General features: G+C 38.9%; 1 protein-coding gene across 2 annotated transcripts in view; it reads left to right on the top strand.

The window, feature by feature from the left end:
* Positions 1-26,858, top strand: part of EPG5 (ectopic P-granules autophagy protein 5 homolog) — a 2,535,958-nt gene that overhangs the window by 1,762,892 nt on the left and 746,208 nt on the right. For both annotated transcript variants that reach the window (XM_044078183.1, XR_006365599.1), the window contains exon 31: positions 22,869-23,079. In XM_044078183.1, the coding sequence (XP_043934118.1) occupies positions 22,869-23,079 (211 nt within the window). The remainder of the gene's footprint in view (positions 1-22,868; positions 23,080-26,858) is intronic.

The following is a 26,858-nucleotide window of genomic DNA, read 5'->3' as shown; positions in this document are numbered from 1 at the left end:
TTTGATAGGAAACACAGGAAAATTATTAGAGATGTTGAACAGTATGCCAATTATAGGGCATATGTTTGGCCCAAGAATCACCAAATAGATGGAGGAAAGGCATTTCAGAAATGAACATAGAAATTTGGATAGGGACTTAAATTTTCAAGGGGGCAGGTTTTATCCCCCACCAAAAAACACCTATGGACGAGGAAACAGGAGACTAAGATAGACAGGGTAAGTGATGAAGTAATTGCCTATGATACAATTTCAGTTAAAGGATCACATGACACTAATTTAGATAACGTATTTAGTAATAATTCAATGTGCATAGATAATTGTCAAGATGTTGCAGTAAATACAAGTGTTACGCAAGATACCCCTGCTAACAATATAGTGTATACTAAAAATGGATTTAATGTGTTTAATTACACTAATTTTGATATTTCTGAGGAATTTATTAGGGTATTTTCGAAAGGTATGAAATTTATCTCCACAGTAAGCTTTAATTTAGTTGATTCCATTTTAGAAGTAATTATTTTGTAGGAGGTTAAATTTAGCTATTCAGTTTCAACATAATAACACTGCTAGCATCTATTTGACTTCAAAAGAGCTTAAAAAGAAAAGTACTTATATACCTCAAAGCAATATGATGGTGGCAAACTTTGAGAAAACGGTCTGTAATGACATTTACAGATTTCATAACACTTACAGGACTGATAAAGGTATCATAAGTGGTGTCCAGGCCAATTTAACCAATGATGAATGTAGCTGTTTGCTGACGTATGTAGGTAATAATGAGATAAAGTTGATGAAACCTGACAAAGGGGGAGGGATTGTGTTATATAACAAAATGGATTACATTAGTGAAATATATAATATCTTGTATCAATCCGGAAGTTATGATGCAATTTCTCTCAATGAAATCAATATAGGTTATAAACGAATAGACTTGGCAATAGAAGAATATATGTTAGACAATAGAATTACTATGGAGATTTATCAATTTTTAAAGGTGGAATACCCAATTTTAGCTACAATAGTTGGTATCCCCAAAATACATAAAAATTTAACACCCCCCCCCCTTTAGACCCATCATTTTGGGCAGTAAATCTAAACTTTCCCGTTGGGAGTCACTATTGATAAGTGGGTAAAGCCTATATATAATAACATTCCACATCTTATAAAGGATTCTTGGATGTTTTTAGGGCAATTGTCATCACAAATATGGAGTAAAAACCTCATTTTTATAACAATAGATGTTGCGGATTTATTTTCGTGCATTCCCAAAGATTTGGGGTTAGAATACTTCAGCAGTAGCTTAAGAAAATATTCCAGTTTCGAATGGGACAAAATTTGTCTCATTACAGATATGATGGGGTTAGTTTTAGACCACAACTACGTTCATTTTGAAAATGAATTTTTTAGGCAAACTAGGGGCGTGGCTATGGGCGCATCTTGTGCTCCCATATTCGCTAACCTAGTTATGCTGGAATGGGAATCTGTATATTTGTTCAAATCAGAATTTTTTCAGTATATAGCATATTATACAAGGTTTCTGGACAATCTATTTGTGTTATGGAAAGGTCCCATTGATATGGTTGATGAATTTATTAGGTATTTTAACAGTACGACTGAGTTTCTTAAATTCACTTATACCTCTAGTACATGTGGAATAGCTTATTTGGACACTTATATTAGTCATGGAGAAGATGGGTTTGTATCCAGTATTTATAGGAAGGAGACATTCTCCAATGATTATTTATAATTTAGTAGTAATCATCCTCCACATGTGTTCAAAAATATTTTCAAAGGGCAGTGCATTAGGGCTGCCCGTATATCATCCACCAGAGGAATTATGTTGAAAGAAGTGAATTTTATCAAGTCCATGTTTATTGCCAGGGGGATATCCATTGAAATTGTTGAATGATGTAGTCAGATATGTTACTAGTGAATGGGTTAGCAAATATGTGCCATTATTAGGGAATGTGGGCAGTGTGGCTACAATACAAGCTATGAAACTAGAGCATGAACCTAGTCAATTAGTATGTGGACTTATGTATTCACCAGTTGTTCAGTATATTGAAGCCATCGTAAGAAAACATTGGAATTTGGTCACAAGGGATGATTATATATTGAAAGTTGTAGGTATGCATCCCAAGATTGTTTACAAGACTGGTTTCACTATTAAGAAGTTGTTGGAATCCAATAGAAATGACAAGAATAGGGGATGTTCTCGTACCAAAAAATGTGGAGCTTGCAATCAATGTCATTGTATTAATGAGGTTGAGGGTTGTAAGTTAGACAATTTTAATCAGACATACATTTACAGTAGGGGTGGAAATTGCAACACGAAATATGTGGTTTATTTAGCTACTTGTGTAGAATGCAATGCATTCTACATAGGTAAGACTGAGAGACAGTTTAAACAGCGCATTTATGATCATTTATATTGTATCAGAAGCAAGGATAAAAAGAATGAGTTGTACCAACACATATTGCATAGTGATGACACTCATCATTTTAAATTTATCATCATTGATAAAGTATACAGGGTATATCTCCATATGGTGGGAACATCAAAGCCCTTTTGGCTATGAAGGAGAGTAGATGGCAGATGTTCACTGATGCCACTAGACACCCAGGTATTAATGATTTTATTAGTATAAAACCATATTTAGTTTTGTCCTAATTTTTCAAATTTTAAGAATTCTACATGTATTTTATGTATATATGTAGACATATATATGTTTATATATTTTTATTGGATTTTACAGGAGTTTTTTTATATATAGATCTAATATGTAAATATGCTTATGCATTTCTGCAATTATGTACTTTAGAAGTGTTGAAATGTATGTATTTCTTTAAGATGATCATTGTGTGATTTTGTGTTAGGCGCCAACATTTTGGTATTTAATGAATTCAGTACCAATTAACTTTGTTCTGAGGAAGTCTGCTAGTCAGATGAAAGCGCTTAACTTATTTGTGGATTTTCATGGTTTTTGGCATTAAACAGTTTTTTCACCATCCGAGCCGAGTTGTATGTGTAGTAAATCCAGTATCAGTGTGTTTTACATTTACGTTGTTGTTATCGGTGTGGAGCAAATGTAAAGGAAAGTATGAGATACCGAAGGAAACTACAAATTTTTTTCATTGTGTCAGGACATTAAAGCATAATGTGTAACAATGCAGTGAGCTCATTTATAATGATATCATATATGCCAGTCCCAAGTATATATCAATATATTGGCACAGAAATGTAGTGCTAACTTTACCCCACCTACCCATATTTTTACCCCCAGCATCCATGACTACTTTCCTATGAAGTCATATTGGAGAAAGTCTTAAAATTCCTGTCAAAGACTAAATATATTTCCATGGGACCAGAAAATAAAATTTAGATTCAGACAATTATAAGCCCATCAGTCTCACCAGCACTAAATGCAAAGCTATGGAACATGTTATAGCAGAACTCATTTTGGCAGGCAAAGGCAATTTAACTGATATAGGCCCTAATCAGTTTGGTTTTGGGAAGGGCACATCCTGTCTCTTGAACCTAGTAAGATTCTGTGAAAAGGTTACAGAGGCTGTGGACAGTGGATACTTGGAGCACACTACTTATCATGCTCTGACCAAGACTTTTGACACTGTATCCTTTGCTGTTAAAAATTTTACAAACTTAATGTAAACCCCTGTGTTATCCACATAATTGCAGATTGGCTATCCAGCAGATCCCAGGGTTGTGAGAGTTGCTGGTATACCCTCTTTGAATACAAAATTGAAACTAGTGGGACACCACAGGGATCATTGTTTGGCCATCTGTCCTGTTTGACATCTTTTTGGTAGTTATCCAGTCTAATATTACAGAAGAGTGCACTGTTATCCACTGATACTAAATGGCTCCAACAAAGGATTGGAATATGCACACGGCTGGTGTACTGAAAACTTTCTCAAGTTAAATGCAAAAAGTAATGTGGCAAAAAGCTGTTCCCACCTCATATGTTATAAGTGGCATTCATCTTCTGTCACACATGATCATAAGTGGCCTTAGTACTTATATGGACAAATTCTGTCTCATTCGATCACCATGTTTCTGTCATGCTCGGGAAATTCTTCTTTCTGACTCAGTTAATTTAAAGTGAAATACCTTTAAGATTTAAAGACATTTTCCTGCCACTGTAGTCTTCCCTTACCAGACCCTTGTGGAATACAGTGCCCCCTTTAGTATGTATAAATCAGAGGATTTTGCTCAACTAGAAAGACCCGAAAGATACCTTACCAAGAAAATTAAAAGCCTTAAATTATTCAGCTGTCGTAACATATTAGCATAACCATCTTTATACTCGCTAGCCTACATTCTGCTTGCTGTAAGGTGCCTTGTCACTTACCTTTTCAGTCATGAAAGAGACAGTGCTACATGACCTCCTGTTTATTTACAAAACCAGTGGCTCTACAAACACCTGTGCTAAGGACCAAAATGTACATCAAGTAGACAAAACTCACTGGAGAGAAAGGCTCCTAACTCAATGTATTTCCAGCGTATGGAATGTTACCACTACAGGTCAAACAAAGTAGTACTTTGACTGCCCTTAAGGCTAGTCTTTATGATTGAGTGGGTAGATACAAGTTTATGCTAGGATTGTCATGTACATCTCTGCTCAATTTAGAAAGTGAGCTCTATTGAATGTTTGGAAAGGGAGACATAAACATTTAAGTGTGTCTACTTAAAAGTGTATATGACTAGACATCTTATGGTCCTCTTGATCCCTTGACTAATAATGTTCCTATGTACGAGTTGGCTACAGATGCAGTTTTCATGCCCTCTGCACATCTGTCTGGCAATACAGAGTGATTGCTACAGAAGTTTGTCTGTAAGGGAGGGTCTGAATAGTACAATGGCTACTACATTGTTTTTTCAGTCACAACAATCTGGAATCTGATGCTGTCCATTATGTTCATTCCTCAATGACTGGGGTCTCGGATCCAATCTCTGATCTAACTTTGCTGCTTCTACTAGATTCTTGGATCCAACTCTCGAGCTCCTCCCCTCTACCCACCTCAGATCTTGTTTGCTGCCATATTGCTGTAGATGTGGTTCCTTCTCAGACAGTTTTTTTCCATACTTTAAGTCCAATCTTCATTTTTTTCTCTAAAACATATTATTTTTCCTACTTTGTCCACATCCCTTACCTAGTCTCTTGAGTTTTCGATTTTTTTCTTTGCAGTAGTTTTTCTCTTTCTCTTCTACCTCATGGTGGCTGTTGGTACTTTTTCCACCTTTTTTTCTACCCTCTATAGGGTATTTTCTCTGTCGTTGTTGGTAGTCCAAAAAAAAAAACTTTCTTTTCCTTTTTCTTAGTATAGCTTCTTGGCTAGGCTAAAATCAGTGCAGTATCATGGTTGAGATACCAACGGGTTTCAAAAAATGCACTTCCTGTGGGCATAAGATCCTTAATTCTGATGCCCACAGGGAGAGTGTCTACTGCCTCATAGCTTCTCATTTCAACACAGACTGCTACATTTGTGCAACCTTTAATTCCTGGGCCCTTAGCAACCATAGAAGCAAGTTAGTCTTAAAGTGATTGCTGCTATCTTCTTCAAATTCATCATCTACTCCAAGGGCTCAAACCCCCACCAAATTATCTAAAGCCTCTTTGGAGGCAAAATAATCACATAAGCGGTCTCCAAAGATTCAAAAGATAGCAGACCTGACCTTCTCGGATCCAAAACAGAAACAGTCAGATCCTACATCTTCAGATCCAACAACTACTCATATGAAGTCTACAAGTACCTGGTCCCCAAGGTTAACTGTAGACCGTGTTTCTCCTTGGCTCCATTTTCCTTTCCTTCAGGAGACCCTGAGGAGAGAGTCTCTGGCCCAGTCCACCTCTTCCTTCATCAGATCATCCAGGAGCCTTTCAGAAATGAAAGTGGATAGATGATGAGGAAGTTCCTCAGAGTTCAGATTCAGATGTAGGTTGTCCTGTCTTCATCTTCCACTGGATCTCTGAGCCTCCATTTTACTTCACATGCAGTAATCTCTCCTTCTCCAATCCAGCTGGTGGTTCTGATCTGAACCCTTGGATCTAATAGATCCGTGAGTGTCAGTGTTGGATCTAAAGGCAACTAGATTTTCGATTGCAGTTGCTTCCCTGACTTGTTTGGCTCAGATTCCTTTTGGACTAGAATGAGTCTTGGAGCTGAAATGGAGCTGGGTCTGGGGGGCTGGGTTTCACTCTGTGTTTGTTGGAGCTGTCTATGCCCCTTGGAGCTTCAGCATTGAACAGCTTATGCCCGTCTCCCCCTTCAAGGCATGGCTCCAGGCAGGGTTGAGGCATGGTAACACTGGCAACTTTGACTCCAGTGCAGCCAGCTGTGGTGTCTCCTGGTTCTTTTGCCTTTGAGGTAGTGGAGAATGTCTTGTCTCATCCAAGAGATTTGACCACTCTGTCCTCTTCAGATCCTACAGTCTTGCCTCCTTCTGGTCCAAGATCTAATCCTCCCAGGCCTATTTCACAGGGACAGCTAGCCCCATCAAGCATCCAGACAGTCCCCCTTGAGGACTTTCCCCCCTCTTCAGATACCTCTCCAAATCTTCCCAATGAAGAGCCTCTCTGAAAAAAAACATATAAGAAGAGACACATAGACACTTCTCAGGAGTCTCTCACAGAAGACATTGACTTTGATGAAGGGGGGGGGGGGATCCCCCAGATCATCACTGGATGACATCTTCTTCAGAGATATCTTAAAAATTTTCAAGCAAAAGACCAGTTGGTCCTCTGATACCCCTCCCAAATGGAGTCAGTTTTTCTGGAAGCTTTTGTGTCTGGTCCATCTGTCTTGGGTGGTTTCCCCCCCAGCAGATGAGCTTCTAAATCGAGTTTCTCACTGAGCATGGAAGGATCTGAATTCTGGAGAACCCATTCCCTATCACCCTGATAAATTTCTCCACCTAAAGACAGGCCACACTGGAGCAAGGGAGTTCCTTTTGATATTATGATTGTGGCCATAGCCACAAAGAAGGGAGCTGGGAGAGCAGAGCTCCACTGTCCACCTCCCTAACAGTGATTCCACAGCATTGGACAGATTTGGGAAGTGCGCTTTTGCCTCAGCGATCCTTGCCTTATGGTCTGTGAATTACATGTCTCATTTCACAAGGTTACAGTAGGATTTGACTAAGGAACTTTCCAAATCCCTCTCCAAGTCCATGTCAGTGGAGGACTACAGGAAGTCTTCTTCACAACTGGCCACTATCTTTATCCATCTCTAATGCATCCATGAGGCTAATTTCCCATGCTGCTGAGGGCACCTCACAGATGGCAGGTTCAGGCATAGCCATTATGAGACATGCCTGGATGGGCTTAAATGTCTTTGCTGAGCCTTTCAAGTCTTCTTTCATCAATGCTGCTTTTGATAGAACATCTTTATTTGGCCTTACTGTAAAGGAAACACTTTCCCAGAGAGAACAGGATGGAAAGACCCTGTCTGCCATAGGGATGCACGTTTCTACCCCTCACCTATCCTTTTCCAGGAATCAAAGAGGAGGCCAGAAAATGCGGTTTAATAATTCCCTTGGCCTTTTCCAAGTTTCACATGAGGATAACTCTCCCAGAGGCAAAGGGAGGAGGTCAAATGGAAGATGCTGTTCTCACAGCAGGGAGGCCTACAAAACTGGGGTTTCCGAGATTCCTGTCAGATAAACTCTTCCAGCACTCCTGTAAGGTTGCCCAATTGCCCACCTCTGGAAGTAGTTGGGGGGGCACTTGTCTGTGCACCTAGACATCTGGACATCAATAACAAAAGATTCTTGGGTGCTAAAAATCATATCCAGAGGTTATTTTATACCAGTTTCCCAGGTTCCCCCAGTCAAAAGAAAAAGGCTTCCCTACTTCCCATTCAGTCAGAATGAGGCAGCAGCTCAAGAAATTCAAAAGCTGATAGACAAAAGAGTCATCCATAAGATCCCCCCAGACCGGAAATGATTCAGAACTTACTCAAGATTCTTTTTAGTACCAAAGAAAACCAGAGACTTGAGATCAGTTGTGGATCTAAGCAAGCTAATCAGTTTGTGAAGAAGTCAATGTTCCGAATGGACATGGTTCAGTCCATTCTGCTGTTTCCATGCAAGAATGATTGGATGTGCTCAATCGATCTTCAGGATGCATACTGTCACATCAAGATGAACAGACAATCCCGAAGAAGTTTTGTCTTTCGGCTAGGGACCATTCACTATTAGTTCATTGCCCTTCACTTTGGTCTCACCACAGCCCCCAGGGTGTTTACCAAATGCATGGCAGTGGTAGCAGCTCACTTGAGACTTCTGGGATTCTGAGTGTTTCCATACCTAGAAGACTGGTTCCTCACCAATTCAAACAAAGATCTTCTAGAGAAATCCAGGGATTACTTGCTCAAGTTATGTCAGTCTTTAGGCATCTCGGTCAACATCTGCAAGTCTCGTCTTCAACCTTTTCAGAGCCTGTAGTTGATAGGTGCTGTGCAGAACACAGTCAGATAGCCTTTTTTTGCACCACATCAAGTAAGGCTCATCAGGTACCAGGTGTAGAAAATTATTGCACATCCTCCTCCCTTAGCCAGACTTATTCTTCAGGTTCTAGGGTCAATGGCAGCTGCCATAACCTTAGTTCCTATGGCCCTTTTTTATATGAGCATTCTTCAGTGGACCCTAGCTGTTCCGTGGTCAGTTCTTCACCATCTCTTGTCCTTTCCAGTCAAAGTCACTGAAGTATGCAAAGACCACAATGGACCCTCCCAACTGGGCTGGGGGGCATTTCTTGGGACGGAAGGTCCAAGGCACGTGATCCCCACAAGAGACCAGTTCACATATTAGTGTCCTTGAGATGGGAGCAGTCCTAATGTGTCAGGCCTTCCAGGATGTTCTTCCTCTTAGGACGATGGCAGTAGAAATCAACATCATGTCTGTGGTGTTGGTCCATCAACAAACAGGGGGAGGGGACCCAGTTTCACTCCCTATGTCAAAAGACAATGCGAATGTGGCAGTAGGCCATTTCCTCCAACTGCTTTTTTATGACAATGCACATACCGGGGAAGTCTAACATTCTAGCAGACAAATGCAGCAGGTCCATTTTAATGCCTCATGAGTGGTCTCTCAATCGATCAGTGATGGAGAGAATCTTCTGTTGTTGCGGCCAACCTTGCAGCAACCTCTTTGCATCTCCCCTCAGCAACAAGTGCAGCAGGTTCTTTGCCCTAATCCCCCCTCTGGGGGGAGAGGTCACTGTGAGATGTTTTAGTCCATTTTTAGCCCTCCAGTTTCCTTTATGCTTATCCCCCAATACCTGAAATTCCCAAATTCTTACAGAAGACATTTTGGTTGAAGAGCACAATTATCCCTATTGCCCTCTTTTGGCCTCGTCAAGTGTGGTTCCCCTTCTTTTGTTCTCACCCTTGTTATCCACCATGGATACTGGATCCCAATCCAGACCTGCTTTCTCATCCCTCCATAATGGATCATCTGGACATTCCAGGCCTCAGATTGCCACCATAGTTTCTCCTATTCCACTGATTGCTAGACAGCCCAGGCTTTCCTCCCCAGTCTGACAGATACTTCTGTCTTCCCACAAGGCCTGTAAAAGGAAGATTTACAAATGTAAATGGAAAAGATTATTTATTTAGGCTCTACAGAGGGAATTGGACCCCTTCAGTGCTCTTACTTCTGCTATCCTAGAATTTTTAGCATCTGTTTTTCAAGAAGGAGCTAATTTCTCTTCTATCAAAGTGCTATTGGCATCCACATCTAATTTTCAGTCAAGAAAAAATGCTTCCTCTTTAGCTTCTTCAAAATTGTGCAAGGCTTTACTAAAAGGTACTTTCTTGCTTAGGCCCCCCAGTGAAGGACCCTTTGACCCCTAGGATTTTTGACAGTCATGCTACAAGTGGTTAACTCAGAAACCCTGTGAAACCATCAGCTAAATCTGATTTAAAATTTTTGTCATGGAAAAATGTTTTTCTGATGGCCATTACGTCTGCAAGACGAGTTTCTGAACTCCAAGCTCTCTCCCCCATATAGGTTCATAGTATTCATACTAGGTACTAGGCTGCCTGCCCCAGGCTTTTTTAGCTCAGCCACTGCCCCATGTGGTGAGAATCAAACCCTGCACCTTGTGTCTGTAAGGTAAACACCTTAACGATTATGCCAACCTCCCACCCTTAGGTATCTCCTTATCTTATTTGTCACAAAATCAGTGTTACCTTACGGACCAATCCATCCTTTTTTGCCTAAGGTAGCCTGCAAAACAAATATTAATCAAGCCATTAATTTGCCTGTTTTCTTTCCTAGCTTTGCTAACAGAGGAGAATGCATGCTCTGTCTCTTGGATGAACACAGAGAACTACATTTTTATCTTCATAGAACAAAAGATTTTAGAAAGTCAGAGCAATTGTCTTCTCCTCTCCAGACAAATTCGGCTTACCAGTTTTACCCTGACTAAGTGGCTTATTGATTGCATTTCCTTTGTTTACAGTCAACAAGGCCTATCCCTAAAAGGCCTCCTAAAGCACAATCAACCAGGTCCATGGCTACCTCTTCTGCCTTTTGATATAAAACTTCTATTGACATTTGCACAGCAGCTACCTGGTCTAATGCCCATACTTTTATTGCTCATTACAAATTGGGTTTGACTTCCAGGAGCAGAGCTGCCTTTGGTTCTGCAGTAGTCTGAAATATCCTTCCATGACGGCCACCCAAGGTCCACTTAGCTGGGGACTCTGTCCCAGTCATTGAGGAATGAATGAAAGGGATAATGTCAGATGTTAAAGTTATGCACCCACCATAACTGTGCATCTGTGTCGTCCGTTTTCATTTTTCCTCAACTCCCCACCTTCCTTCCTCCTTCTCCCCTCCTGGAGTGACCTTGGGGTTATTGTGCAACTTTTGTTCCAGGTGTGAGCCCCAGTTCTTCTACTACTAGTTTTATTTTGTCTATAACTAGGATTAGTTATTAGTTATTTGTAGGACTTATAAGCCAGCAGACTCAGTCTTAGGTGCAACAGGTTGAGTGGGGCATTATGAGTGGAGGGACGAGCTCGATAGTTGGATCTGAGAAACTTGAGAAAGTGACCAAGTTGGATCAGAGACCCCAATCATTGAGGAAGAATGAAAATGAACAACACAGATGCATAGTTATGGTTGTTGTTGTGTCTTTCGGCTTTTCCCGGTTAGGGGTCACCGCAGTGGAACTCCGGTCCGTTAATGATTGGTACTTGATTTTTACATGCTAATTTACCAGCCCTGATGCACAACCTTCAACGAAGGTACTCCCATTCATGCATGTCTTCACTCAGAAGACACTCTAGCTGAGAATCGAACCGGACAGCGTCTTACTGTGAGGCGACAACGCTACCGCAGCACGTATAGTTATGGTGAGTATGTCATTTTAATTTTGGTTGCTAATAGAGATCACTTGTCCCACCTAATCTCCTAAATCCTTGCTTATTGGACAAGTTGCAGATTCTTATACAGAAACTTGCTTATTTTTTGCATGCTAAAAAGTGCCATAGTTGTGTTCCATGCATTCTTTAATTGCTGTTTTGTTGTTCCTGCCATACTTTCAGGAAGCCAGCTGTTCTATCCAGAAGCCATCATTTTGTGAAATAATCCTTTTTCATGTCTGCTGTGAGGTATCAGCAGTATAACTCCATATTTTGTTGTTCATTTCTAACCTATCTTACACTGCAGGTGGGATTTTACCTACCATCTTCTTAGTTGATTACAACTAGATTGATTCTAATTATGGATCATTTCTTAAGGTGACAGTGTCCCTGTGTTTTCAGTTGTTCAGCATCCTATGGTTTGTCAATATGATGCTGAGGCTACCATCTTTCATTGTCCTGTCATAGTGTGAAGAAGGATAAGGCTAGTACTAATAACTCCTTTGAATGTGTCATGGATGGAGGTACAACCTGTCATTACCTTCTTGGCTGCTGTTTACGACATAGTGAAAGGATGTTCTTTCAGATGTTCATGGGCTTCTTTCTCTGCTCTATGTTGTCATCAGTCTGACTAATTCTAGATGATTTTTTTGATTGTCAAGGAGTCTGTGGCTGTTGTAAAATAATGTGTTTATCTTAGCCCACCTGTTGATGTAGAGATATCCATCAGTGCTGTTGACAATCCAAGTTCAGAACTAGACTTGTGCTGCTGGTAGGGGTGGCCAGAGCATAAGATGAAATTGATGACTAGTTTTCCAATACTGGGGATGGGGGTGGAGGGGAAACAGATGCTTGAGCAACCTCTGGTGGAGACCAGGAGCCTCACACAGTATTGTTGCTTTAACACAGAATGTGTTCCTATCCTAACTTACAGTTTTGGAGTGATTGACTGGCCTCAAAACTTGTTGGATAGATTAGACAGGAAAACAAGAAAGATGCTTCATGCTCACCAAATGATTTATAAATATCAGTGCATACCAAGATTATATATTTTCCGATCCAAAGGAAGGTATGGGCCTCCTTTAAATTGATTACATGTATAGATCTGCAGTCGTGAGACGGCATACATATCATCTGACCTCACAAGACCCAAACATAGTGAAAGTTTTGAAACATGAGGAGAATAAATCTAAGATGATTTCTCTTCTTAGTCTAGCAAAGGCATATCAGCGTCAAGTGGGAATGGAAATCAAAGGGTGGGAGGTTGGCATAATGGTTAAGGTGTTTACCTTGCAAACACAAGATGCAGGGTTTGATTCTCACATGGGGTAGCTGGCTAGGCTTAGAATGACCCACAAGGGCAGTTAGCCTAGTAATAATCTATGAACCTATGAACCAGAAGTAGGTAAAAATCAGACAGCAACTGAATGCACCAAAAAACAAAGAATATAAGGTGAAGGATTAGATGAGAAGGCAAGAAATGTGGAAAATGCATAAATATAGTTGCAAGTATAGAACAGACCTGGAAGAACCTCATGTTCATCAGGATCGAACACAGGAATGGTTAAGGAGAGGTGAATTCAAACTAAAAGATGAAAGGTTAATATTGGCGTCCCAAGACAGTGGACTATGTACTCAGTTTACAAAGGCCATTGAACATGTGGGGGAAACAGGCAAATGTAGGTTTTGTAAAACAGAATTGGAAACAGTCGCACACCGTGTTCGGGTTGTGACATACTAATGACAAAAGGATTGTATACCGAAAGGAATAATAACTGTTGCACTGTTGATTGTGCAAACATTATAATACTGAAGTAGCTGAAAAACACTGGAAACATGAGGCACAGTGCATCATAGAAAATGATGAAGTCTATATCACTTCAGATCACCCATTACCGACAGTTGAAAAGATAGATGCGAGAAAACCATATATAGTGGTTCATGAAAAGAAGACAAAAATAGCATTGATTACTGAAATCGCTATACCCAGTGACTACAGTGTTTGCGTACAGAGACACAAAGTCATAAAATATCAGGATTTGCAGGTAGAAATAAACCCAGGCACTTCCAGTAGTAGTAGGAGCAACGGGTCTTATAAAAAAGAATCTACAGTCATATTTAGATATGTTGCAGTTACTTGGAACTCTGTATGAATTACAGGAATCATTACTGGGCACATTGTGGGTGCTGCACAGAACATTTCTGGCTGACATCAAAGATTGAAACAATATTAATCTCATGAACTTTAATCATACTTTGACTTAGGAATGGGGTCCATTCTCATCATGGTGTTAAAAACCCAAAAGATTTGGAGAAATTAAAAAAGGTGTGAAAAGGTGTAAAAGGTGAAAGATTGATAATGGCTGTCCAGGATAGTGGACTTCATACCCAATGGTTTACAAAGATTATTGAACATGTGGGAAAAACAGACAAATATAGGTTCTGTAAAAAAAAGAATTTAAAACAGTTGCACATCTTGTTGGGTGTGATACACTTGTGATAGAGAGGGCCTGTACACTGAAAGACACAATAATGTGTCCAGACTGTTGCATTTGAGATTGTGAAAGGGAAGCATTGAAAACGTGAACCAAAAATCATTATAGAGAATGATGTACATCACATGGGATCACCCATTACCAACAGTTCAAACAATAGATGCGAGAAAACTAGGTATAGTAGTCCATGCAAAAATGGCAAAAGTAGCATTGATGATTGAAATTGCTACACCTAATGTTTACAGTGTCTTATGTACAGAGAGGCACAAAGTCATAAAATGTCAGGATTTGCAGGCAGAAACAAGACCCATGTGGAAGAAAATACCCAGACAGTTCCAGTAGTAGTGGGAGCAATGGGTCTAATAAAAATGAATCTACATTCATACTTAAATATGCTGCCAGTACTTTTAACTCCGTATGAATTGCAGAAGGAATCGATTCTAGGCACATTGCAGGTGCTGCAAAGAGTGATTTTGGCTAAAATCAAAAACCAAAACAGTACTAATTTCATGAACTTTAGTTATAGCCTGACTTTAGGAATGGAGTCCGTCCCATTGTTGCATTAGAAACCCAAAAGACTTGGAGAAGTTAAGTCAAGGTAGTAACAGCATCCTGATATAATTTCACTAGCCACCTCCACAACCAACGTGATTGGCTGCTGCAAGTATCAGCTTCCAAGCTCTCCGCGCCTCATTAGATCCATCACTCCTAGGGCTTAACCACTGAAAACTGTTGAGGGCATCTTTGCAAGGAACTGGGGGGCCCACCTGCTGAAGGGTCATGACCTGGATACCTATTGAGGAAAAAATACGGGACTCAGGGATGTCAAGGAGAATAGCTTGAGGATGTGAGTGGTCAGGAGGTGGTTGGAGAGGGGAAAAAAGGATTTATCTGTGTTATTGAGTTATGAAGGCATTTGGTTGTGGTTGGGTGGTTACCTCAGCTATTCATGTATTTTGGCATACATCATTACCTCTCAAGAGTCCACATTTTTGTAGAATGTCCAGATTTTTACCTCATATTTTTGGCCTGTTCCTCATAAAATTTGTGGTTTTCTGGTAAATCATTGAGGCTTTAAGTCAAATGAATAATGAAATACATTAGTGTTTCAGACTTCATATCCTTCAGAAAATGCATGCTAACACAAATCCTGTTATTCTAGCAACTTTTTAATTTTATAAGAGGAGTATTTTAAGTCTATCTCATTATTTTAGGCTTTCTCCAGATTTCTTACACTAAGAGTTTGAGAGGTATGCATACAGTAATAAGACTTTGAGAGGTATGGCATGCAGTAATCTGGCTGTTCTAATCAATGACCTGATGATGAAATCTGTCATTTGATTAGGCCACAACATTACTCATTTTGTGGTGGATTTACCTCTGGTATTGCTACTAAACCAGGGCCTGGTAGTTTGTAGAAATGATTCATTAATTTCTATTTCACGTTATTGATCACAAGAGTTCATTGCCGGGAACATTGATGAGGTAGTTGAGGTCTATAATTGTGCCTCACTTGCCTCTCTTGACATACTGTCCCCCAGTTGTGTACAATATACATTCTGTCCACCTTGTGCCTTGTCATCCAAAGTATGGTCTTCAGCTCCATGCTTTAAGAAGGATAGTACAAAGGTTGGAAATAAGGCTTGTGTTAGAATGAACATTTATCTATCAGACCAGGGTTACTCAGAGAAGGTCCTTATACATGTCTCAGGAGTTCTCAGTGGCAGTGAATCAATAGTAGCATTTTTCTGTTGATGGTTTAACTGTCTGCCATGCCTTGCCACCCAGAAGCCTTTTTTTAAGAAGAGTGTACATTTGCTGCTCGGTACTTCAACACCAAGCTTGTCTGGATCATGGTCCTGAGTGCATGTGTAAGAAAGTTTAGTAGTCCAGCAGAGGGGGCCACTATGTTTTTTTTGGTATAAATTTAGTATTCTGGATTATGTGGAATTTATCACTTTCATTTCCATGATGGATTCCATCACCTGGAGGTTGGATCTTTGACTGCCAACCTAGTTACACCTTGTTGGACATGGTGAGTCCATTTACCAAATCTACGTGGTGTCTCTTAGAGGTGGAGTTATTTCAACTGGTTTTCAGAAGCCTTGGTTACTCCAGTCCTTAAGAAGGCTGGCTTAGATACAAACAATCCAGATAATTATAGTGAAGTCTCAAATCTTTCACATGTTGCCAAGTTTATTGAGAAGAGCTTTTTGTGCAAATGGAGTCATATCTGAGTGCCAGTCATTGGTCGTGGTAGTGTGTGAAGATAGCCCTTGTCAGGGTTTTCAGTAATCTTTTTTTTTTTTTTTTGTGAGATCACTATTCTTAATTTCATCATAGTCATTTTAGACCTCTCTTCTGCATTTTATGTGCTGGACCATGTAATCATGTTGCCCTGTTTGAGAAACTACTGTGTCATCTCGGATGTTTCCCTGGAATTGTTTACCTCCTACTTTCTTGGTCATACTCAAAGGACTGTATATGGGTTTGCCTTCTTTCCCTTCTGTCGACATGTGGAGTGCCACAAGGTTTAGCTTTAGGCAAATTGTTCACTACGTGTATGCTGCTGCTTAGAGACATTATTTGAAGGAGAGTTCTAAACTGTCACTGTTACACTGGCACACAGTTTTACCAGTCCTTCAGTCATAATTTTGTTAGGCCTGCCTTAAAGAAAATAGCTTCATATTTGAACTTCATCCATAACTGGATAGTAGATCATTGGTTGAAGCTTAGTACTCCTAAGACAGTGGCTATGACCATTCATGCCTCCATTCATAATAAATTTGCTCTAGTGTTTCCTGTAATATTATTTGCAGTATTGAAGGTGAGATCTTTAGAGGTCATATTTGTGATTGACCCCCCCCACCCAGACCAGGTGTCTGCTATAGTCAAGTACTCATGCTTTCATCTGAAGAATATTTCCCTTAAGTTCATTATTTTCCAGTGGGTCCTTCAGTAGTGATAAATGCATCAGTCTCCTCCAGGATGGAGTACTGTAATACTGAGGTGTTTAGCGTTAGAACTCTATCATTGGCAAGAGCAAATCTCTGCATCCTGGCTACTGAGCAGGGTGTTTTATTACCATGTGCAGAATTTACATCGGTTACCAGTTTGCTGACATGTCGCCTTTAAGGTTCTGGTCTTAATTTATCTTGTCATACGAGATATGTCCCTCTTACATTAGGTTTTTTTTTTTTGTCTGCCCATGATATGTGGTTTTCCACCCTTTGGCTGTTGGAGTTTCAAGGGTCTGGCTTAATTCTTCAGTAGAGTTTTCTTTTACATTGGGGACTGAACCTTTGGTACCTTTTAGCAGTGTGGTTAAGGATGTCTCTGACTCCAACTAGATTTGAGATCCCTTAGCAGTATCATTCTTACTTGCCATTTGGAGACTAAAATCTTTACTGTACCACCATAACGTTCACTTAACAACATTATGTGTATCAACAAAGTACTCTCATCAAACACTATCAGTTATAGTTTAAACAAGAAAGAACAAATAGTTCAATAACACATAAATAATTCCTTATAATTCTAGACTTTCTGCAATTTCTAAATGAAAATACTCCACTATTCTTGTCAGTTAACCATATTGATTTTCTTGTTTAACCATTTACTGAAATTTGTAGAATGATCTAAAAATGTAAAGATGCATAACATTTCCAATTACTAAACAAAATCAATAGAAGGATAGATGCTATTGTCCTAATCCACCACATTTCTGATGCTTCGTATTTAAACTGTTGTTGCAGATACCAAAAATCCAAAATTTTATGTCAGTGCCCATGCTAATCCCTCAATAATCAAGCTCAGTAATACTTATACCTTGCAGGCAGTGATCCTTCATCTGTCTACAGTGCCAACAAATATTGTCTTTAGCAAGACTGTGAGCATGTAGCCTAACTGGAGTATGGTGCCAATATCAGAGTACTTGAGCATAGGTAAATCTATCTACCAGATGCCATCTGTTGTCCCTTATACTTCATAAGAAGTAAGACCATTCCTTGAGAGTGACGGAACTGGCTAACCTCAGATTCCATTTGTTTAAATTATCTAAAACTAGGTCACATGGATTCTCTATCAGATGGTGGTCAAAAAAATCGGCTTAGTCTGGTTGAGTGTCTGGTGGGTAAAGTACAAGAGCTTCATTTGTCTCCACTTGTTTTGCACCTCCCCCGCTCTATTATACTTGATGAAAGGAAACAGGACCAAAGCTGTAAATATTCACATCAATGGGAAACTTGTGCAGGAAAAGTGCTCTTGATTACATCCCATTTTAGGATTGTCCATTTAGAGGTAGTCCATAGATGAGAGATATAGTGTATCCCTGCCTGTTTCCAATTCATCCATTTAATAATCTTATAGTCAATGAATATAAAGTGGATGATTCCATATAAAGGAGAATGGAGTTAGGAAGGGTTGTCATTTCCAATGAAACAACCAAGGTTTTTGACCAAGATTGCGGACGACTCCAAACTGTGTGCAATTATTGAATCCCCAAATGTCAGTGTACTTAAGGAGGGTCTTACCCAGACCAACAACTGGTGTCTTAGTCACAGTCTCAAACTGAGTGCAAAGAAATGCATTATCATTCCCTTCAGTAAAAATAATGTCCCTTAACACTATCAAATTAACAATAATACCCTATGTACCTACTAAGTGGTAAGAAATCTGGTATCACAAGTAGACTGCGACCTTAACTTTGACACCATGTGTCTACTGTTGTAAGGAAAGCTTTCTATGTCACACACTTGATTAGCAAAGGCATCACCTTTAGAACAAAGGAGGTTATAAACCGTCTATACTCTTCACTAATCAGGCCAATAATTGAGTATAACACCCCTTTCGGCATGTATCATACAACTCACCTGCAGCAACTGGAGAGACCACAGAGGTTTCTAACTAAGAAGATAAAGGGACTCCAGCATGTGTCTTCCACAGACCAATTAAAGTCCCTGTCATTGTACTCTGTATTGTATAGACCTCCAACTCAAACCTAATGAATTTGCTGCACATCTGTAAAGAAAACAGGACTAGAGCTACCCATTTCAGGGACCTAAATATGGCCTTTGACTTGAATAGGACGTGCTGGAGGGACAGATTTTTCTCCCACCAACTGCCGCATCTTTGGAATAGGCTGCCGATTCATGTGAAGCAGAACACCTCTACGACACTGTTCAAAAGGAACCTCAACGAGTCGATGGGACACCATAAATTCCTACCGGAGATAGCACCCACAACCCAACTGAACATGGGCAGTAATTAATACAGTCCTGGATATTGACTAGATTATCTATGGTATTACATCGGGATGAAACAGCTAGGCTTGAAATGACCTCCTGGTCGATAGCCTAGTAATCTCCTGTGATCCTATGATTATTATGTAGGTTGTATCGAACCAGGGATCAGTCCCCCTGGACTCCCAGGTTTTGTTGGATAGGGTACTCAAATGCAATTATAAAGAACCTGTATTGGCTTTATTGCCTGTGTAACTCTTAACAGGAACTCCTGAACAACCATTCTGCCATATCAAAATAAATGAAGAGACCCTGAAATCACTGTATCTAGTAGGAATGAAAAGTCTTTCTATTTTTTCTAGGCTTTTCGCCTTCCTAGATGAAGTCAGAGATCATCCTCTGAACCCTATTTATGTATTGAGAAAATGTTAGTTACATGGGGCAGATTCCTCAAAATGAATAGTATCCTGGGAAGGAGGAGGAATAACTTAAATGACTGGATTCGGTTCAGAAAATGAAGCTTACATTTTCCCAACTTAAGAAGCAGAGTCTTCAGAGTATCACAGCATACTCTAAGGATCCGGGTAGAATAATACATAACTCATCCTTCAAAACCGTCCCAAAAATTATAAACTGGATTTTTGGAATTCTGTATAATAATATCAGTGTTAAGAATTAATTATCATATCTGTATAACACTTTGTCTATAAGACAGCTCATAAAGATTCTTACTGACAATACCTAACTAAAGGATTTCAAGTATCATTATCAATGGAAGATAAAGCAAACATATTTTATTTTCAGTTAAACTAACTTCTTATTCACAATTCTGGAGGATTTTTCATTGGAAATTTCTACACAGATCCTTTTTGACACCTGAGAAACTCAAAAATGAACCCTTCAAACAGCAAGTTATGTTGGAGATGTCATCTGTCCACTAATGCTGACTGGTGTCTTATATTTTATGACTGTACTAATATTAAATCATATTGGAATGAGATTAACAAATTTATTCAAGCTATCTATACTGATATATTTGTTTTGACAAAGTCTTTAATTTTATTGAATGCTGTTAATAGTAATAATATGAAGAAAGATAACCTGTATTTGTTGTGGGCAATGTTAGCAATAGCCAGAAAATGTATAACTAGAAGATGGAACTCTAATGTAGCACCCACAATGGAGGAATTCCTATCATCACTGAAGAAATGTATTTAATGGAGAAAGGAACTAAAGAGTTAAGAACTTTTCCTAAACCACTGGTTAATAGTCCGTGGAGGAAAGTTTTGAATTTGATAGATACCCTACAGATGGAACCAAACTCCTCCTAACTATCATAGTTTAAATATTAACTTATTGTTTAACTATAAATGTTTTTATCCGAATCCTTTTTGTCAATCTGAATGTAAATACTGTAAGTAGTTATTGAATGTTATGAATGTATTAAATTATTATTTAATCAAAATAAAAATCATTTGAGTAAAAAAAAGAAGCAGAGTCTTCATTGTCTCCATAACAGACTTCAAAACCACCATTTTAATCATATCCACACACATGTGAATGCCCAGATAGACTACCAGTGTATTGCTAAGTAAATGAGTAGCTGTCTTGCACCTGAAAAATATTAACAACTAAATGTTGGGTAAAGTAACTTTTATATCTTGCTGTTACCAGAAACCTGCTTGGTATTGATTTCAAAATTGTGTTAGCTTAGTCCTTGTTGATCTTTCATAATCATGTATATACAGTACCCTACTAGTAGATCACCCCCATTTTACATAGATGTTGCTGCTGACATTGTGTTGAGGTGGCTGTTGCTTCCTTTTAATTTTTCAACTATATACTAATGCTTGATTAATAATTCCCTTTATTAACATTTCTGTTTGATGGGTAGATTACCCCTCATTCTGACTGTGCTATAGTGCACGAATGATCTGTGTCTCTGTCTTTTTTTTTCTGTGGCAGAATTTCTTAGAGAAGTCTGACAGAAGACTCCACTGAGAGAGTATTTGACAACCAGAGGGTAGGCCAGAGTTTGAACTGTGATTTTAATTAGTGGATTGGCTGGAATCATTGCTTCCTGGAAGCATGTCTGTGATTTCTCAGCTCATCCATAGGTGGGAGTCATCCACAACTAGAAAAGGTTTGTTTCTGCTCAAATGTTTTGTTTCTGTGAGCCTGGTTGGGATTGTTCCTTGCTTTTCATTAAGGACATTGATTCCTTTTGCCTCCTAGGAAGACTCTTGTTTTCTGGGCTTTCTTGTTATCTGGCTGGCAACCAGCAGGTGGAGTTGGAAGCTGCTGGCTGACTTCTGCTTGCAATTAAGTGGGAAAGGTTCTCTGTAAGATTGACCATTACTCCCTTTGTGTTTATTAGTTAACTGCCTGCAGGTGTCCAAGTGTTCTAGATCCTTGTTGCAGGGTCACTTCTGCACATGGGAGGTTTGAAGAATGTCACACACTTGGTTCTGGTTGGGGCACAGTTTAGAACTTAGCACCAGATGGATAGCATCCCTGTCTGTTGAAAGCTGCTCCCCACTTCTTCCCTCTGGGGTCTTGAACTTCTATTTTGACTGGTGTGCTGGTCAGCCGTGGTGTACTTGACCTTGTGAATACAAGTTCAGTTGAGTGTAGTTAAACTTCTAGCATTTCTGTCATTTCTGTCATCTCTGAAGTCCTTATTCTCCTTTCCTCCATTTTCTTGTAGGGATAGGTTTTAGATGGTAGTAAGAGTGATTTATCCTCACTCATGAATGAGATGATTCTTCTCAAAATTAACTAGTTTTGGGGTGGATTTACTTATCCTTCGGCTTCAGTCGAGTGGGAAATTTCAAATCCCTCATTCACCCCATTGGAGGAAGTTGTCTTCAATGATATGATACTGTTTTACATGATAGTGGGCAGTTTGCCCATTGGCCTAAAGTTCAGTTTTGTCCTGTCCTCCATGACTAGCTGCCTCCATTGCTTGCTTAGATACCCTTATCAGATGTCATCTCTTCTGTCTTGGTTTGTGGTGCTGCCATTCCAGACAACCTTTTATTTTCCAGGTTTTTAGGTAGGCCTTTTAGCTTGGTTTTCTCATTGTCTTGTGTGTTTTTTATGTCTCCTTCTGCCCAGGTTGCTGTACTACTTAGAAAGGAACTCAACATTGGAACCTGCAAGAGTTTCCTTGATACTCAATATACAGAAAGTATATGTCAAGGATATCTTCCTTCTGGGCCTCCTGCATGTGACCAGTTGTCTTAGCAGACTGTGACTTTTGAAATCCTTGTTAAGTTGAGCAGATATGTACCTGTATATCACTTGTTAGCTTTGGTGGAGTGAAACCTTCATTATTCTTGATTTTCACTAGTGTCAGTAATACATAATGGTCATGTGGAATATGTACACGTATGTGTAGTCAGTGTGCATCTGTCCCCAGCTGTGGAAACTTTCTTGAAAAGCTGTTGACTGCTGACATGTGGAGATCATATATCTAATTGTGTAACCTTTCAGTGGGGTCCTCTTTATAGATCAACTAAGAGTGTATGCTATTTTTGAATGTCTGGTATTGGTTTATATTACTCAGTTTAGTTTTTTGAGTCTATATTTTATGTAGTATATACTTAGATAATTACTTGGCTTTAGAAGTTATTTTGGGGCCTATAATGCAAGCTTCCCAGTACTCAGAGATTTATTATAAGCTGCTGTGTTAAACATAAGCACAGATATATTTTTGAAAATATGTTTGTTTTCTTTTTAGTTTGACCTTCCTTTGTGGCTGAATACCAGACCTTCTTTGTCTGAGCGTTCAAAATTGCTGGAGCTGGTTCATGTGGCCCTTACATCTTGTGGCATGCACCCAGAAGAAGAACTTTTAATGCCTTTCAGCATCTTCTGTAAACACTGGACCATGATCTTGAAGTATCACTTTCCAGACCACTACAGTGATTTCCTGAGGCTTCTAACAAGTAGTATGTACTGGTTCATAGTTTTTATATCTTTATAAATATGTGCCCTTATTGTAGTTGGCTAAGCTCTGAAATGCAATGTGAGACAGAGTAGAAAAATGCATTTATTTTTCAGGTTTTGTTCATAGTTGTTCATAGTTGTATTTTTAAATGGCTATTCAATAAATTCTGAGAAAAAAGGCTTGAACCCTTTGGTGTAAACTGACTTATGACTGAGCAGTTTGTGTGTTTGCTACTGAAAATCACCGTTAGTGTAATTTCTCTTAGCATTCCTGTAGTGATGTTGGTTGCATGATTTCTTTTGTTTTCTCTGTAGATGTATGATTGTGGAGTTAGTATATTTAAGTAAGCATAGTGTGCCCCTCTGTAAAAAAAAAAAAAAAAAAAAAAAAAAAAAACTTTTTCATCAAGTTGAAACTTCATCCTTTTTTTCATGTGTCAGCCAGTTGAAACATGGTCTGTTCTTTCTTGTTTCTCTAATTTTCATGGAGATGTTAAACTTAAATTTGTAAATGAAAGTTAACGTTATTAATTTTTGGTTATCATACATTACTTTTAAGCACATTCTTTTTCACTGAGTTCTGAGTATCTGCTCAAAAACATAAAGCTGAATGGTAATAACATATGGATTGTTGCATGTTTGTTTCTAACATTTTTGTTATTGTATCAGACATATTAAGCAGTGCAGCAAGGGACAGTTTTTCAGGCTTTACAGCACTTGGTTCCCCATTTTGATTCAGAACTGGGGTTTGTTTTGTGTGGAATATGTATCTGCTTTCTGTGTTCATGGAGGAATTCATAGGTGAACTGATGAGCCTCTAAATTACCTTGTAGGTGTGTATGTATTTGGTGAGCCTCTAAGTTGCTTTGTAGGGTTGTGCATGTCTGCACACATGTGCACGCTGGTGTGTGTGTGTGTGTGTGTGTGTGTGTGTGTGTGTGTGTGTGTATGTGTGTGTGTGTGTTAAAGAGTGTGGTGCTGTGCCATTCTAAATTACCTTGTAGGTGTGTCTGTGAGTTTCTCTCCCGGATTGGTTCTCTGCCTTGTGCTAGATACTTGCTGGGCTAGGCTCTCTCTCTCTATCTCTCCTGTTACCCTGAGTAAGATAAATTAGACATTGGAAAATGAAAAATTAATGAACATGCTGAGCTTTTTCCCCCTGAAGCTATATCATACACTGAAGTGAAGCACTTGAAGTTTGTGATATGCAAGTTTATTTTGAAATTGTTTGGTTGCTATTGTGCAGCTTAGATTTTGCTAACAGATCCTGATATGTTGAATTTAGAAAAGCATTTCTCGTTCCATCATTATAAATTCCCTGCTAAGCATTTAGTAACTGACTTTTGAAAATTGGGTAAAACATTGTCCTCTCCCATAGTTCTTTTTTAGATCATGTTAAACCGAAAGTACTTCCGACATAGTAATTGAAAAGCTCTTTTCAACCTAGAGAATGCTGACATCTATGCAGTTATTGAGACATGGTTTAAAGCAGCAGAGAGCACATTGACAGTCCCCCCTATAACCCTTGAAATCCATAATATGTATTTAGTCTTACTGGAAAAACTAACTATCCATCTCAGTACCATGTTCATGGGTGACTTTAATTGCCCCATTATTAACTGAGAATCATATACAACACCAAACATGCAGGCACAGAGATCCCTGTATTTTGTAAACACAAACTCTCTGGACCAGATTTTTGAGCACACCAACCAGGGGCTCAAACATACTGGATTTGGCCCTCACTAATAAGGGAGAGAGCTGCACACCCCCTAGTATAATGTCATCTCTGGTAAGGTCAGCCCACACAATGTTCTCCTTTGAAGTAAAAATTTAACCCAGTACCTCAGCTAACCCTGTAAACTCCAAGAACAGTGCTGCCTATGCAGAACTGTTCACATAAACCCTATACAAGTATTTTAATAGCTGCATAGAGACAACTGTCTTCACCAGGAATAAGTACAGAACTAACTAAAAAACAACAGTCCATTCTGATGGAATCACAACATCAAAAGGTTATGCAGAAGAAAGAAAATCATGACAAAGATTTGGAGGTGTAGTACCTAGCAGGATGAAAGCATTCTTATCAAACTAAACAAACACCTCAGAGGCAAAATAAAGTCTACCAATGACACATTTGAGGTAAATTTGGCCTACCAGGCCAAGGACAAACACAAGTTATTCATTAGCTATGTCCACAACCTTAAAGTCAATACACAGTTGTGTGTAGACCCTTTTGTTAACTAAGCCATCTATACTGAGCCAGTAATTAGGACTATCCATAGAGATCCATGCAATATAACAGAAGTAAACAGGGTATGTTACTATGCAGCTAAATTAATAACAGATACAATTCTACCACAAGAACACAGGGTAGTAAGGGAAATGAAGGAGAGAAATCGAATACCATCATGGGAGTATTGAATAGAGAAAAAACTATAAAGCTATTAAGACAAAAAGTGTCACTGTTAGAAGAGTGCAGAAGAGGGAAAAGATCAACAAAAATTCTCTGAAAGATGGACATGATAAAAGCAATGTGCAGTATTATAACAGATCAGGATTTATCATGCACTATCACAAATAATAAACTAAAAATATCAGCACAGGCAGAAAAAGACACACAGATAAATATAAAGGAAAAGTACAAAATAATAAATTTATTGATGACCCAAAAAAAAGTTTTATAGAGAATTGGGAAACAAGGTAAAAGGAATTGAAAGACTACCAAAAAAGAAGAAATAGATACATTTTGGAGGAGTATTTATGAAGATCCTGTGGAACATAACAAAGATGCTAAATGGATAGAAGAAGTAAAAGAAAGACTAAGAAATTCAAAGGTACAGGCTATGAAACGGGATGAAGTAACAGCCAGAGAGATTGAAACAAAGTTATGAAAAGCCTCTAATTGGAAAACCCCAGGCCCAGATGCAGTATCTAACTTCTGGTTAAAAGTATTAACATCTTTGCATGAAGATTTAGCCATGAGTAAGAACTATTTATATGTGCACCCCAAACAGACACCAACCTGACAACCAGCAGGAAAAACAGTGCTCCTACTTGAGTCATCCTGAAAGCTACCCTAAAAATTATAGATCAATAACTTGCTTTCCGATGACGTATAAACTATACACTGGAATTGATGCCAACAGAATTTATAGTCATTTAGAAGAAAACTCAATTATGGCAGTAGAACAAAAGGCCAATAAAAGAAAGTCATATGGAACAAATGATCATTTGTTGCTAAATAAAGTCATAGTGGAGAACTGTAAAAAGAGGAAGAATCTAAGTATTGCATAGATTGACTACAAAAAAAAGCAGCTGACAGTATCCCACATTCATGGATAAAAGAGTGCTTAAAAATGTATAAGATGCAACCCTACACTGATAAATTCCATCACAGTGGCAAACCACTTTGCAGTTAAGCCATGATAAAGGACAAATTATTATTCCAGGGATAAAAATCCAAAGGGGGATATTCCAGGATGACTCTCTGTCACCGTTGCTCTTTTGTCTTGCCCTTAACCCATTAAGCTGTCTGTTTAACAGATTAGGTCATGGCTGTAATTTGGCTTCAGAAAGCAACAAAGTGTAAAGAATTTTCATCTTCTGTTTGTCGATGATTTAAAACTGTATAGCTGATCAGATGAGGAACTGAAAGCACAACTGCAAGTAGTCAAAAGTTTTTCAGATGATATGTCATTTGGCCTTGATAAATGTGCAAACATAATCTTTAAAGCAGGAAAGTTGTAACAACAAGAAAACATCAGAGTGGGATAAGAAT

Source organism: Protopterus annectens, chromosome 1.part1, assembly GCF_019279795.1.
Source record: "Protopterus annectens isolate FY-2018-M chromosome 1.part1, PAN1.0, whole genome shotgun sequence".
Lineage (NCBI taxonomy): Eukaryota > Metazoa > Chordata > Ceratodontiformes > Protopteridae > Protopterus > Protopterus annectens.
Note: the sequence above shows the minus strand (reverse complement) of the source record. Positions and strands in the feature narration are given on the sequence as shown.